The 16,405-nt window shown below is 39.8% G+C and overlaps 1 protein-coding gene across 2 annotated transcripts in view; it reads right to left on the bottom strand.

Moving 5' to 3' along the window:
• The window catches only part of kif18a (kinesin family member 18A), a 143,142-nt gene that overhangs the window by 57,714 nt on the left and 69,023 nt on the right, over positions 1-16,405 (bottom strand). For both annotated transcript variants that reach the window (XM_034191858.1, XM_034191866.1), the window contains 3 exons: positions 5,956-6,132; positions 5,770-5,844; positions 5,555-5,652 (listed from right to left, as the gene is read on the bottom strand). In XM_034191858.1, coding sequence (XP_034047749.1) covers positions 5,555-5,652; positions 5,770-5,844; positions 5,956-6,132 — 350 coding nt within the window. The remainder of the gene's footprint in view (positions 1-5,554; positions 5,653-5,769; positions 5,845-5,955; positions 6,133-16,405) is intronic.

The raw sequence follows: 16,405 nt of genomic DNA, 5'->3' as shown, positions 1-16,405 counted from the left end.
AATCTCTACAACTTGATATAAATTCATTAAAAATATAAAAGCCTATATGATGGGTTGCATAAGTAATCAGTCCCTTTGGTATATTACCTATAAATAATCAGTGTAATTACCAGTTTTCTTCAGAAAAGTCAGGGGATGGATACATGAACATTTCCAAGTCACTGAATATGTCTTGAACTTTATTTACATCAGTTAGGAATACAAACAGTATGGCACTCTATGGTAAATCTGTGTGGAATAGACAGTTCTCAAAAACTGAGTGACTGTGCAAGAAGGAGAAGAGTGAGGAAAGACATCAAGACACCCAGACAACCCAGAAGAAGTTTTAAGCTTCAAGAAATTTTTATATTGAGAAGCCTGATTTACTTTTTGTATATGAAATGCCATAAACAAATTAAAATGCATGAAATACCAAGGAGCTGAATACTTTTGCAAGCCACTGTATGTGAATGATTTTATTTTGTAAGTTTGATGTAAGTATATAATTGTTAATACCTTAAAAATACATGGATAACACAAGAAAGTGAAAACACTTATTTCCATTATGGTCCATTTAAAATTCAAATGACAAAATAGAATAATAAAATAAAATTGATAATAATAAAACTGCTAATAATAATAATAATAATAATAATAATAATAATAATAGTAGTGTGAACAAGAACCTAAACAATTTATAAATACATTAAGACAGTAAGTTAACATTAAAAAATTACAGAATTAACAGGAAATAAAAGGGCTGAGTTACTCTCCTATAAACTGTTGAGGTGTAAGGTCTATGGTTCTAAAAATATTCTGGACTCGCACGCCATTCCAACTCATTACAAAAACTTTGCATAATTTATTACCACCCTTGAAAAATGTCAGCTACCTACTTTATAAACACTACCCAATCTAGAGCCTGTGGGTCTCCATGGGCAATGCGTTAGTGTTATATAATTTCTCTACGTTATATACAAGCAACTTTATTAACGCACAAAAAGATACTCATGCTCGTCAGCACACCTTTGAGTAGCCCTAATAAATGACATTTTTGGTGTGAAAGTTTAATCAAATCACTCGCTGTAACACATAAGTACACACTGTTCTACAAAATTTCTATCAACTATTGTGAGCATGGACTCCCATTCTGAATGCATGCTACTTTTAAAAAAATGCAGATAATCTCACCAAGAGTCTGCTGAATACAGGAAAAAAAGCTAATTAAATGATATTTTACAGCAAACCAAAAAGACATTGCTATTTTTCTCAACAGTTACAAGAGAAATGTCACTGAAAATGTTTTTACATCTTGAATAGAATCTTCTGGATGTATAACTAAAAAGTTTCTTGATTAATTATGGACAGGAATTTGTTGAAAGTAATAATAATAATAATGAAAAAATCAAAGCTCAAAGCTCATTCCTTTATTACACTTATAAAACACAACAAAAGCATATATATTATGAAAGCACAGGTTGTCCTGAAAAAAAGAGACATAAAACCTGACTGTGGGATGCAGGGAGAGCTGTTAACAGCAATAAAACATTTATGCCAGGCGAGTGAACTGTCCAAAAAATGCCTTCAGACCCCAGAGGGTTAACGTCCCTGTTAGCAACAAAACATCAAAATATTCATGATTGTAAGTCTATCCATGCACATGTGGTAATAATTAGTGGTCACTGATGTATTTTATTGCTAGTTATCCCTCTCGCTCAGCAAGTCAGCAGGTGCATTTCCAGAAAACATCTTACTCGGCATTTCTCGGCATGTGACATTTTAGCAAATGCAGAAATATCCCGATGGCCAATAGACAGAATGAAATGAACACTGCTACATTCAATAAAGAAGCTTCTGAGCTTTCATTCGAAAGTGATGGCTCGGATTTACAGAGGATGTACAGAGAAGAGACAACACACTCTTAATTTTTTGTCGAGAGTCTGTCGGATTTTGGATCCAACGTGCTACTCTGTTGTCTGTATAGCAGGATGTTATTTTACTGCCACTGTGAATGCGCAAGTGGAATGTCTTCACAACACTGTTTTTACAGGATACCTGAACATGTAGATGTATTTCTTACATTGGAAAAAGTCAAAATACTTTATTTTCAGGAGATAATGGACTTTCTATCTAACGTGCCAGAATTGTGAGAGAACTGTGCGAGGGGATGAGGTTGGAGCTGCCATGGGTGCATGCCAAACAAAATGGACATGATCTGAGCTTTTGGAACTGGCCAAGAGAGTCCAGTAGCCATGGATCATGGGGAGTGGGCTGGACACACCTGTCTGCACCAGCTGGGATTATCCTTTATCATCTTCTTCTCAATAAGGACCACAATGGGAAAACGTGTCATGCTGGCAGCTGTAGTCAGCCCCAGCGCACAGAGGTGGGCTTAATCACAGTGGAACTGTGAAGGACATCTGCCCACAGGAGGATGGCATGGACCTGGTTCTCCGGATGGTGATCGTGCGCCATCTGTGCGTAATGTGTCAGTCAGGACCTCTTTGATGGAGTGGACGGGACATTATTATCCGGCTAGAGATCACGCACCATCCGTGTGTGACTGTGCCAGTCAAGACCTCTTTGATGGGCCTGAACATTATTATCCAGCTGGCAACTGTGCATGATCTGTGTATGAAGACTTCTTTGATGGTGTTGACTTTACATAGTGGGTGAGTGCCCTGTTCAGTTTTTTCTTTTTGTATTTTTTTTTTTGTCTCAGTGGAACTGGTAGGCTTTGTTAATTTTACTTTGAGAGAGTCTGTCAGATTTTGAAACTTGATGTGTGTGGAGTCTGTTCTCTGTACGGGAGCAACACGCTGTTTTAACCCCATCATAGCTCCCACCATGAAAATGCACGCAGAACTCTCCGCTGTGTTTCAGGCTGCCTGATTACAGATGTATTTCTTAGATTTTTCACAGTTACATTGATGACAACACTTAGTGCCATTTCACAACACAATTGAAGCCAACTGGTGCACGAAGGAGGAATCGTATGCCACGCGTGAAATATCAGAGCCGCCTTGATCGCTTCTTATAGCAGTTGCCAAAACCATTCAGACACAGCACATGCACATTACACTTGCATGCCACTCGTGGTAGAAACCCATTCGAACAGTGTACAAGATGAGGTCACATTGCCATCTGATCACGTTTGCAGCATTTGCACGGCGTCTCGAACGCAGGTCAGACATATCGTGTCGCGGCTGAGGAGCTGAACAAAATCATCGGCCATGTCGAACCATGGCCTAATGGCGCAATCGAAGCAGCCTTCACACATGTGGCCAAATGTCAGCAAATCGCAGACTAAATGGCCATTCGACCCACTCTCAGCCGGAATCGGTGAAAGTCCAGGTGCCACCCACAAACATCCTACACCACTCGCAGGACACTTAGTAAAGGCAGGGCTATTTGCGCAGCCGGCACAAGAGTAGAGTGCAGGGGACCACTTTTGAGCTGGCTGTGCGAATGGCCCCATGAGTGTGCCGTTACCAAGCAACACAAATTTTAAGCAAGTGCCCCCCCCCCACGTGGCGTGTGAGTGTGTTGTGCCCCCTGCAACACAAATGGCGTGAGGAGTCATCCCCCCTGACCATGATCCAACATTGTCAGGTGCAGCTGAGGTGGCCGGAGCGCGATCGCTGTCCAGTGCAGTACGCGTCTTGATGGCTGTAACATCCAGCTGGAACAGCTGACCGATGTGTACTTGCAACTCAGCTGGAGAACACATATCATGCCATGAACAACATGACACCACTCCACGCAATGGACATGTGTGGGTGGGCTCTCATGCTCTCATGACATGCTGATAATTACATACAGACAACATCACATGAGGACCGGTCAGTCATGTCTGAGCGTGCATGGCACGGTGTGAACTCTGTCATCACCTGGCCAGCCAGGCTAATGAACCTTCCACCACTGTCAGCTGGAACAGACAGTGCACACGACGTGTTAAATTAAAACACAGAGATCAGACAGATGCAGGGCAAATAAATAAACACAATAACTACATACATATTTTCATAAGAAATACATAAAATAAATAATCACGGAACAAAGAAACAGAGAGTGAGACTTTTTTCTATGAGCTGTGAGTCCGTTCGCTAAGGTGGGCTTGTTGGCTGCAACCAGCAGCTGTTGAGACCTGTGTCCTCACAAGTCACAGCTGTGGAACACCTATCGTGCCATGTAGACTATTACCTCACAACACTCCACCATGGGGCGCGTACATGCTGTCCTCACGTGAAAATAAATTAAAACACATATTACCAACACATATTGGAGCAGCAAGCGCTGTCAGATCACCAGCCAGGCTGCCCACTGTGAAATATACGTCTGATCATGTGAACACTCAGCTAGCAAGCCGAATGTCATATCCACTATGTGAGTTATAGTCCACAGGATGCAGTTTCCTTTGGCGCACCGCTTGCTGGATAACTGGACACGCCAAGCCGCTGATGTGGACATGAGCGCATAGCTTCATTCATGTCAGTTCATGACTTTACTATCTATGACAATGGGTCATATGCAGAGGAACAGAACAATGAAACTTGTATTGTCCACTCTTTATAAGAGGAATGAAATATTACAAATTGTGGTGTTTTAGTTTTTTGGTGTGTGTGTGTTTTTTTTTCCCCCACAGCAGCAGATCAACATAGCCTGATGTGGTGTCACACTTTCCACGTGCTAGCACTGTGTTCATGCGCACGTACGAGCGTGCACAAAACCGTCGCCGCAGTATCATTCACGCCTGTCCGACTGTGTGTCCCAACAGCAGGTGGAATTTTTCGCAGTTACCCAATTCATTATTTTTTTTCTGTGATTTTTCAGCTGGTTCCTGCTTCTTTCGCCCAACTTTGTGTTATGTGAGAAGGGGCCATTATAAGCATGCACAAAGATGAGCCTCTAGCAGATACTGTTTTTAACAGGTTGTGTTCATGACTAATGGACGTGCACACACAGTAAGTCTTCTCATAGTGGAGAGCGGCTGCTGCTTTTACTGAGACTGCATCAAAATGAACAGTTATCACTTAAAAATGAGTTGTCATAGCACAATATCACACTTATGTAAACTTTGCAATTAATCTGTGGCTTCGTACTTAATGTTAGGAGCTACATTCCATTCAAGCGCAAGCTGGGACATTTCCTCAGAGCTACATAAATGCTGTCTGAAATGCTGAAAACGAGTACTCACAAGTACTCTGTTTTCAGCAGATTCAATAACGGTTTGTTGCAAATGCCATATACTTTGAGACCAGTCACGGAAGTGCACAGCATAATCCCGGTGTATCACTGGATGGTCACTAACAGCCTAAATCTAAGTTGTTATGATTTCTGTTTGACATGACCTTTAAAACTGCCTGACCCACTTCATTATTTATGACTGGACTTAAGGACACCTGAACTACTTTTTCAAACCACAGGTCTCACAGGTGATCCCAAGAGTGATCACTAGTGTTTACAATACCTACATGCCATGCCTGCATTAAAAATGTATAATTTAAAACAAATGTGTTAAGTTACAGAAGATGTGATATGTCTTAGCACTGTGGCTCAACTTGCACATACTTACTTTGCGACTTCTGTCTGTTTCAGAGAAGAGATCATGCTAGAAACCCCAGGCTCTGCCTTCTTCTCGTATTCCTTTAGTTTCTGTGTTAACTGTATGATCTATAGCATTGTGGAAGAACATGAAAAAAAATGTTTAGATGCAAATTATTGGTCATGTAAGTGTTGAAATTTTACTTGAAAATCATTTACTGTATTTACTTAGCTAAGTCATATTACCTGCTGCCGCTGTTTCTCACATATGGCTGCGTACTGGCCAACATGACTGTCCAGGCTGACAACGTTACTCTTCAGCTGTTAGGCATTTGAGCAAGGGGATGGATTGGGGGAAAAAAAAAATCAAATAAAATACATAGTTTTCATAGTTTCATATTACCGATAAACATTGACAACAAGGACACTAACCGAAGACTTAATCTCCTTGGCTCTGTTGGCATATTTTAAAGTGTTGTGAGTGTCATCGTATGATTTGGATGAGGGGCTAACATTGGCAATCATGAGTGTCCTGCAGTTTCCTCCCAAGGAGTCTTTAAGTAGGCGTGTCAGCTTGCTATCTCTGTATGGTATATGAGCCTTCTTATTCTGAAACAAAACAGAAACGTTTAGTACAAGGAGAACAACTTTTCTTCATACAATTGTATGCAAAGGTTTGGGCACCCGTGATAATTTTCATGATTTTCCTTTATAAATCATTGGTTGTCTGGATCAGAAATTTCAGTTAAATATATCATATAGCAGATGAACACACTGATATTTGAGAAGTGAAATTAAGTTTCTAGTATTTACAGAAAGTGTGCAATAATTCTTTAACCAAAATTAGGCAGGTGCATAAATTTGGGCACCTTTGTCATTTTATTGATTTGAATGCATTTAGCACAAATTACTGGAACATAAAATTGGTTTTGTAAGCTCACTGACCCTTGACCTCCTTACATAGGTGAATCCAATCATGAGAAAGGGTATTTAAGGTGGCCATTTGCAAATGTTTCCCCTCTTTGCATCTCTTCTAATGAGTGGCAACATGGGAGCCTCTAAACAACTCTCAAATGACCTGAAAACAAAGACTGTTCAACATCATAGTTTAGGGGAAGGATACAAAAAGCTATCACAGAGATTTCAGCTGTCAGTTTCCACTGTGAGGAACACAGTGAGGAAATGGAAGACCACAGGCACAGTGCTAGTTAAGGCCCGAAGTGGCAGGCCAAGAAAAGTGTCACAAAAGCTGAAGCGAAGGATGGTGAGAACACTCATAGTTAACCCACAGACCTGCTCCAAAGACCTACAATATGATCTTGCTGAAGATAGTGTCTCTGCGCATCATTCAACTATACAGCACACTTTGCACAAAGAGATGCTGTAAAGCAGAGGAAACCTTTTCTGCATACACGCCACAAACGGAGTCGCCTGAGGTATGCTAAAGCACATTTGGACAAGCCAGCTTCATTTTGGAATAAGGTGCTGTGGACTGATGAAACTAAAATTGAGTTATTTGGACATAACAAGGGGCGGTGTGAATGGCTGAAAAAGAACACAGCATTCCAAGAAAAACACTTGCTACCAACAGTAAAATTTGGAGGTGGCTCCATCATGCTGTGTGGCCAGTGCAGGTACTGGGAATCTTGTTAAAGTTGAGGGTAACATGGATTCCAGTCAATATCAGCAGATTCTTCAGAACAATGTTCACGAATCAGTGGCAAAGTTGAAGTTGTCCTGGCTGGATCTTTCAACAAGACAACGACCCTAACACTGCTCAAAATCTACTAAGGCATTCATGCAGAGAAACGAGTACAATGTTCCCGAATGGCCAGCTCAGTCCCCAGACATGAATATTATTAAAAAGATGTGGTGTGATTTTAAGCGGGCTGTCCATGCTCAGAAGCCAACAAACTTGAGATGTTTTGTAAAGAAGAATGGTCCAAAATACCTTCAACCTGAATCCAGACTCTCACTGGAAGCTATAGGAAGCGCTTAGAGACTGTTAATTTCTACAAAAGGAGGAATTACTAAATATTGATGTATTATTTCTGTTGGGGTGACCAAATTTATGCACCTGCCTAATTTTGTTTAAAGAATTATTGCACACTTTATGTAAATCCGATAAACGTCATTTCACTTCTCAAATATCACTGTGTTTGTCTGCTATATGATATATTTAACTGAAATTGCTGATCCAAACAACCAATGATTTATAAAGGAAAATCAGGGAAATCATCAGGGGTGCCCAAACCTTTACATACAACTGTATGTAACCTTTGCAGGCAGAAACAACTTTTTGAATTCAAGAATTTCAGAAGTAAACAACCATTTCAGGAATCCAGAGACGTATATGTCATTTTCTAAAAGGGCACTAGGAATCATTTAGTTTTGGAATAATTTCAGAATCTGCAAAACAAGGTGTGCCTCCTGCAACCAAGCTAGACTGTAAACCAACTTACACACGTGTAATGGTGTGGGAGTTTTTCCTATACCACAGTCGCCAATGTGCTTGCTCAAGAAGTGGGGAAAGGTTGAGATCCAACTCATGTATGTAGCGCCTTGAGATGACGTCGTGATTTGGCGCTGGAGAGACAGTAAGTCCAGTCAACTAAGTCTAGGAGCATGCGCTGTTGCTGCGCTTTGCCACATCCAAAACACCACGGAACTGCCTTGGGTCATGCATTGCAACCATCCAGGCAGATAACTGGTCCATTCCCACATCTCTAAAATAACCATCCATCTGCAGCAGCCAGGTGAAATACAGGCATTCCCTTGGCCTTCTCCAGCCACTGGGGTCCTTAACACTGAGGCACCTGTATAAGTGTGTAACTCAGGCAGAGAAAAGGGGCCAGGCGGCCAAAATGTTGCAGCTGACACTTCATCACAATGCAAGTGATACTCTTCACACCTGTCTCTCTTAACAACCACTCATTTGATACATTCATTCCAGCAGTACCCAAGGATCTTCCGAAGAGACCTACTACCAAATATTTCCAGTTGCCGCCTTAGATTCCATTCCCGTTAGCATCCAAGTCTCACAACCATACACCAAGACAGGCAGCACCCGGACTCTAACGACTTGGACCTTTGTCCACCTGCAAAGTTATTGGCATCACCAAACACCTCTGTCCAGCGACCTCATAACTCCACAAGTGTTTCCCACGTATGTCACTGCTGAAATAAGTGAATGTCTCTCCAAGTTCAGCTCTTTCACCACATACAGATACAATTCTGATGTAGTGGAGCAGATAACTAACAATTGTTAATTTCTGGAAAGAAGCACCAAAGTTGGCACAAATACTCCTTAGACATTACTCTTTTGAAAAAACTGAGTAGCCACTTGAATTTTCAGTAGGCGGCCAGGTAGGGGTCAATTGAAGAATTACACAGGGGTCAAAATTTAAAAATGCTCCAATCATATTGAAAGCTATACCACATTATTTGTCTGATCACATCAATACCAAAAAGGTATAGTTTGGACTATCTATGACTGAATGTTATGGTTATGGGGTAAAAACAACAAGAATGGTGACAAAGGTCAATTTCAGTTTGTACAGGGGTCAAAAGGTAAAGTTGCTCCAATTTTGGTAAAAAGTGGTGCAAATTATTGGTTGAACTAATAGGATTAATGAATTAAATAGTTTTGACTGTGTTGAATGCTTGGTCTGCAAGGTAAAGGTAGAGCAATGACGTCCATTGGATTCTGACATGTGACATATGTTACCCTGTAACATGATAACTAAGCATGCCACACAGTGCAAACTATTCCATTTTAAAACCCTATAAACTCAACCAATAATTTGCATCACATTTTACAATATTGAGAGCAACTATAACATCTGACCCCTGTACAAACTAATGCTGACCTTTGTTACCATTCTTGCTGTTTTTACCCCATAACTCCATAACATTCAGTCATAGATAGTCCAAACTATATCTTTTTGGTATCGTTGTGATCAGACAAATAATGTGGTATAGCTTTTAATATGATTGAAACATTTTTAAGTTTTGACCCCTGTGTAATTCTTCAATTGACCCCTACCTGGCCGCCTACTGAAAATTCAAGTGGCTACTCAGTTTATTCAAAATAGTAATGTCTAAGGAGTATTTGTGCCAACTTTGGTGCTTCTTTCCAGATTTGAAGGATTCCTCTGTAAATATTGTTATCTGCTGCACTAATGGCTGAATGAAGGAAGTCAGAGTGTCCATTGATTCCCCAATGATCACAGCATTGTTCGTGAAGTCAAGGTCAGTAAACCTTTCCTCGCCAACAAAACCACCCAAGTCATTGGTTTCCACTATCCTACCCAACACCCAGTCCATGCAAGCACTGAACAGTGTGGGAGCCAGAACACAACCCTGACAAATGCCTGTTTTCACTGGGAAAAACTCAGAGCCTCTGCCATAACTCTGCAGAACACTCACAGTATCTGTGTATCAGCCGTCTATGATGTCCAGTAGCTTCTTGGGAATCTCACATATTCTCATCCCAGAGTGCAGTCAGATCAACTGAATCAAATACTTTGTGAAAATGGACACAGGCTGCAAAGAAGCACTGCCGATACGCACACATGCGTTTAGTGAGTACTCGCAGGGCTAAAAGGCACTCAACAGTTGACTTCTGGCTTTGAAGCCAGACTGTTTAAGTTACTGAGCAGGAAGTGGCTAAAACTGAATCATACTGAGAAGCATCATTGTAAGTACCTTCCTTGTCACAGAGAGCAGTATGATAACACTGTAGTTGTTACAATCCATATGATCACCCTTTCCTTTCCAGACTGGGACAAGTCCTCACCTCCAATTTGAAGGGATAACATCTGTCTCCCATGTTGAAACAAAAATTGATTGCAATGGCAGGAGAACAGAATCTCCATCCGCTTAGAGGAGCTCAGTTCCAATACTAAAAAATCCCTGAAGCATTCCCTGCTCTCAGTTCTTTCACGGCCTCTGCAATCTCACCAAGATTTAGTGATTCACAACTGACTGGAAAATCAGCTCCAAGAACCCTTGAGCCAGAACTGTCTAACATCTCAGCAAGAGGATCTGCCTTATACAACTACTCAAAGTGGCTGGCCAACGTGACAGTACAGCAGAGACATCTGTCAGGACTGAACAATACTCTGCCATAACTGCAGTGGGATGAGGTGTAGGTCTGGAGGATCTGGTGAATTATCAGGATGAATTATCAGCAAAAATGAACATAGGCTGTAAAGAAATACTTACAATATTCATGCTTGTCTTCAATGAGTGCTTATTCAAGGAAACTATGAAAACTACTGATAAAGACAAGGAGTTTGTAAAAACAAAAGTGCATTTTAAATACCGACCAAATCAAGCTATGTGATATGTATGTGTATATGACTAAAACAGTTAAATGTGGTCTATTAAACATTAGGTCTCTCTCTTCTAAGTCCCTGTTGGTAAATGATATAATATTTGCTTCCACAATTTTCCAAATTATTAGAAAAGTTATTCAATAATAGATTAGACAAATTCATAAATAAACATAAATTACTTACTGATAGTCAATATGGATTCAGAGCACATAGTTCAACATCACTTGCATTAATAGAATCAGTTGAGGAGATTACAAACGCCATAGACCACAAATTACATTCAGTTGGAATATTTATAGACCTTAAAAAGGCTTTTGATACAATTAATCATGACATATTAATCAATAAACTTGAACAGTATGGGATTAGGGGGTTGGTGTTGCACTGGGTGAGAAGCTACTTAAGTAACAGAAAACAGTTTGTGAAGTTGGGGGAATATACATCATCATGCTTGGACAATGCTTGTGGCGTCCCACAGGGGTCAGTATTGGGTCCAAAACTGTTTCTAATTTATATAAATGATATTGTCAATGTTTCCAAAATATTAAAATTAGTATTATTTGCAGATGACACAAGCATTTTCTGTTCAGGGAGGGATTTGCAGGAGTTACTGAGGAGGATCAGTATAGAAATGGGAAAATTGAAAATATGGTTTGACAGAAACAAATTATCATTAAACTTAAGTAAAACAAAATACATGTTATTTGGCTATTGTAATACAGACATACAGGTCAGTTACAAGTCGAGGGGGTAGATATTGAAAGGGTACATGAAAATAAGTTTCTGGGGGTGATAATAGATGATAAGATAAACTGGAAGACTCATATAAAACATATACAAAGTAAACTGTCAAGAAGCATTTCAGTTCTAAACAAAGCGAAACATATTCTGGACCACAACTCACTCCGCATTCTTTACTGCTCACTGGTTTTACCATATTTACAGTACTGTGCAGAGGTATGGGGTAATACTTATAAAGGTACAACACAATCACTATCAGTAATGCAGAAAAGAGCTATAAGAATTATTCATAATACTGGCTATAGAGATCATACAAATTCACTATTTTTACAATCCAAATTCTTAAAATTCACAGACTTGGTTCATTTTCAAACAGTACAAATTGTGTATAAAGCAATAAACAATTTACTTCCAGCAAATATTAAAATATGTTTTTTAACAGATCAGGGGATTACAGTCTGAGGGGGAAATTTAATTTAAAGCATCAGTGGGCACGAACAACATTAAAAGGTTTCTGTATTTCTGTCTGTGGGGTGAGGATGTGGAACAGATTGGGAGTGGGGCTCAAGCAATGTCCAAGCATGAACCAGTTCAAACAGCGGTACAAAAATATGGTTTTTTCTGGGTATAGGGAGGAGGAAGGGTAATGAGGGTTAGGGTGTTTTTGTTTTTTGCTTCGGCTTGTAAATATATAGTATTTTGTATGTAAGTAGGTATGTGTAGGTGTATATTTATGTTTGTGTATATATATGTGTATATATGTATATGTGTATATATATGTGTATGTATGTTGATGTGTGTATGTATATATATATATGTGTATGTGTATGTATATGTATATATATATATTGATATCGGTTTAGGTGTGTAGGAATCTATGTGTATATGTGGCAAAGGGTATTACTGGTTGTGGGGAAGAAGGGGTAGGGATAAATAAGCTGATGCTTCACCCTACCCCTTTTCGGACATGTTGGGTACACAGTAGGAACTTTTTTGTTGTTGTCTTTACTGATCTATCTTGTAATTGTTGTTGTATCAAATGTTCGAAATAAACAGTTTTCATTTTCATTTATCAACATATTGATTTATTCTGCCTTACAGAAACTGGTTACAGCAGGATGAATATGTTAGTTTAAATGAGTCAACACCCCTGAGTCACACTAACTGTCAGAATGCTCGTAGCACGGGCCGGGGCGGAGGATTAGCAGCAATCTTCCATTCCAGCTTATTAATTAATCAAAAACCCAGACAGAGCTTTAATTCATTTGAAAGCTTGACTCTTAGTCTTGTCCATCCAAATTGGAAGTCCCAAAAAACAGTTTTATTTGTTATTATCTATCGTCGTTACTGTGAGTTTCTCTGTGAATTTTCAGACCTTTTGTCTGACTTAGTGCTTAGCTCAGATAAGATAATTATATTGGGTGATTTTAACATCCACACAGATGCTGAAAATGACAGCCTCAACACTGCATTTAATCTATTATTAGACTCTATTGGCTTTGCTCAAAATGTAAATGAGTCCACCCACCACTTTAATCATATCTTAGATCTTGTTCTGACTTATGGTATGGAAATAGAAGACTTAACAGTATTTCCTGAAAACTCCCTTCTGTCTGATCATTTCTTAATAACATTTACATTTACTCTGATGGACTACCCAGCAGTGGGGAATAAGTTTCATTACACTAGAAGTCTTTCAGAAAGTGCTGTAACTAGGTTTAAGGATATGATTCCTTCTTTATGTTCTCTAATGCCATATAACAACACAGTGCACAGTAGCTACCTAAACTCTGTACGTGAGATAGAGTATCTCGTCAATAGTTTTACATCCTCATTGAAGACAACTTTGGATGCTGTAGCTCCTCTGAAAAAGAGAGCTTTAAATCAGAAGTGCCTGACTCCGTGGTATAACTCACAAACTCGTAGCTTAAAGCAGATAACCCGTAAGTTGGAGAGGAAATGGCGTCTCACTAATTTAGAAGATCTTCACTTAGCCTGGAAAAAGAGTCTGTTGCTCTATAAAAAAGCCCTCCGTAAAGCTAGGACATCTTTCTACTCATCACTAATTGAAGAAATAAGAACAACCCCAGGTTTCTTTTCAGCACTGTAGCCAGGCTGACAAAGAGTCAGAGCTCTATTGAGCTGAGTATTCCATTAACTTTAACTAGTAATGACTTCATGACTTTCTTTGCTAACAAAATTTTAACTATTAGAGAAAAAAATTACTCATAACCATCCCAAAGACGTATCGTTATCTTTGGCTGCTTTCAGTGATGCCGGTATTTGGTTAGACTCTTTCTCTCGATTGTTCTGAGTATTTCATTAGTTACTTCATCCAAACCATCACATGTTTATTAGACCCATTCCTACCAGGCTGCTCAAGGAAGCCCTACCATTATTTAATGCTTCGATCTTAAATATGATCAATCTATCTTTGTTAGTTGGCTATGTACCACAGGCTTTTAAGGTGGCAGTAATTAAACCATTACTTAAAAAGCCATCACTTGACCCAGCTATCTTAGCTAATTATAGGCCAATCTCCAACCTTCCTTTTCTCTCAAAATTCTTGAAAGGGTAGTTGTAAACAGCTAACTGATCATCTGCAGAGGAATGGTCTATTTGAAGAGTTTCAGTCAGGTTTTAGAATTCATCATAGTACAGAAAACAGCATTAGTGAAGGTTACAAATGATCTTCTTATGGCCTCGGACAGTGGACTCATCTCTGTGCTTGTTCTGTTAGACCTCAGCGCTGCTTTTGATACTGTTGACCATAAAATTTTATTACAGAGATTAGAGCATGCCGTAGGTATTAAAGGCACTGCGCTGCGGTGGTTTGAATCATATTTGTCTAATAGATTACAATTTGTTCATGTAAATGGGGAATCTTCTTCACAGACTAAAGTTAATTATGGAGTTCCACAAGGTTCTGTGCTAGGACCAATTTTATTCACTTTATACATGCTTCCCTTAGGCAGCATTATTAGACGGTATTGCTTAAATTTTCATTGTTACGCAGATGATACCCAGCTTTATCTATCCATGAAGCCAGAGGACACACACCAATTAGCTAAACTGCAGGATTGTCTTACAGACAAAGACATGGATGACCTCTAATTTCCTGCTTCTAAACTCAGATAAAACTGAAGTTATTGTACTTGGCCCCACAAATCTTAGAAACATGGTGTCTAACCAGATCCTTACTCTGGATGGCATTACCCTGACCTCTAGTAATACTGTGAGAAATCTTGGAGTCATTTTTGATTAGGATGTGTCATTCAAAGCGCATATTAAACAAATATGTAGGACTGCTTTTTTGCATTTACGCAATATCTCTAAAATTAGAAAGGTTTTGTCTCAGAGTGATGCTGAAAAACTAATTCATGCATTTATTTCCTCTAGGCTGGACTATTGTAATTCATTATTATCAGGTGTCCTAAAAGTTCCCTAAAAAGCCTTCAGTTAATTCAAAATGCTGCAGCTAGAGTACTAACGGGGACTAGAAGGAGAGAGCATATCTCACCCATATTGGCCTCTCTTCATTGGCTTCCTGTTAATTCTAGAATAGAATTTAAAATTCTTCTTCTTACTTATAAGGTTTTGAATAATCAGGTCCCATCTTATCTTAGGGACCTCGTAGTACCATATCACCCCAATAGAGCGCTTCGCTCTCAGACTGCAGGCTTACTTGTAGTTCCTAGGGTTTGTAAGAGTAGAATGGGAGGCAGAGCCTTCAGCTTTCAGGCTCCTCTCCTGTGGAACCAGCTCCCAATTCAGATCAGGGAGACAGACACACTCTCTACTTTTAAGATTAGGCTTAAAACTTTCCTTTTTGCTAAAGCTTATAGTTAGGGCTGGATCAGGTGACCCTGAACCATCCCTTAGTTATGCTGCTATAGACGTAGACTGCTGGGGGGTTCCCATGATGCACTGTTTCTTTCTCTTTTTGCTCTGTATGCACCACTCTGCATTTAATCATTAGTGATCGATCTCTGCTCCCCTCCACAGCATGTCTTTTTCCTGGTTCTCTCCCTCAGCCCCAACCAGTCCCAGCAGAAGACTGCCCCTCCCTGAGCCTGGTTCTGCTGGAGGTTTCTTCCTGTTAAAGGGAGTTTTTCCTTCCCACTGTAGCCAGTGCTTGCTCACAGGGGGTCATTTTGACCGTTGGGGTTTTACATAATTATTGTATGGCCTTGCCTTACAATATAAAGTGCCTTGGGGCAACTGTTTGTTGTGATTTGGCGCTATATAAAAAAATTGATTGATTGATTGATTGATTGATTTGTAAAAAGAAAAAGCCATTTGCGTCTTAGTAGCGGATATGTGACATCTTAAAATGTGGATCATTCTTCAAATAATCGCTGATACACCCACGCATGGCTCACTATTCATGGCTTATTATTCGGTGGGACCGAGGCTTTAGGAAGGTTCTGCCGTATCCTTCTCACCCAGAACACAAACTTTTTGTCACCCTCCCCTCTGGCAGACAGCTGAGATCCATCAGGACTAAAACCTCAACACACAAAAACAGCTTCTTTCCATCCGCAGCTAGACTAATAAATAATGCCAGAGACCCCCATTTACCCTGCCCCCCCCCCCCCCCCCCCCCCCCCCCCCCCCCACAAAGTACTGATTGGTCATCGTTGCACTGAAAAGTGCTGTTCTTCTGCACACGAATCACATGCTTTAGCACAGTTCCATCCCGCTACATTTAGTTATTTTACAGTGAACATAGTTTACCTATTTGACTCTCTTACTTGTTACAGAAGTGTTTTTTTTTTCTTTTCTTTTTTAATTGTCATTTA

Source organism: Thalassophryne amazonica, chromosome 2, assembly GCF_902500255.1.
Source record: "Thalassophryne amazonica chromosome 2, fThaAma1.1, whole genome shotgun sequence".
Taxonomy (NCBI): domain Eukaryota; kingdom Metazoa; phylum Chordata; class Actinopteri; order Batrachoidiformes; family Batrachoididae; genus Thalassophryne; species Thalassophryne amazonica.
Note: the sequence above shows the minus strand (reverse complement) of the source record. Positions and strands in the feature narration are given on the sequence as shown.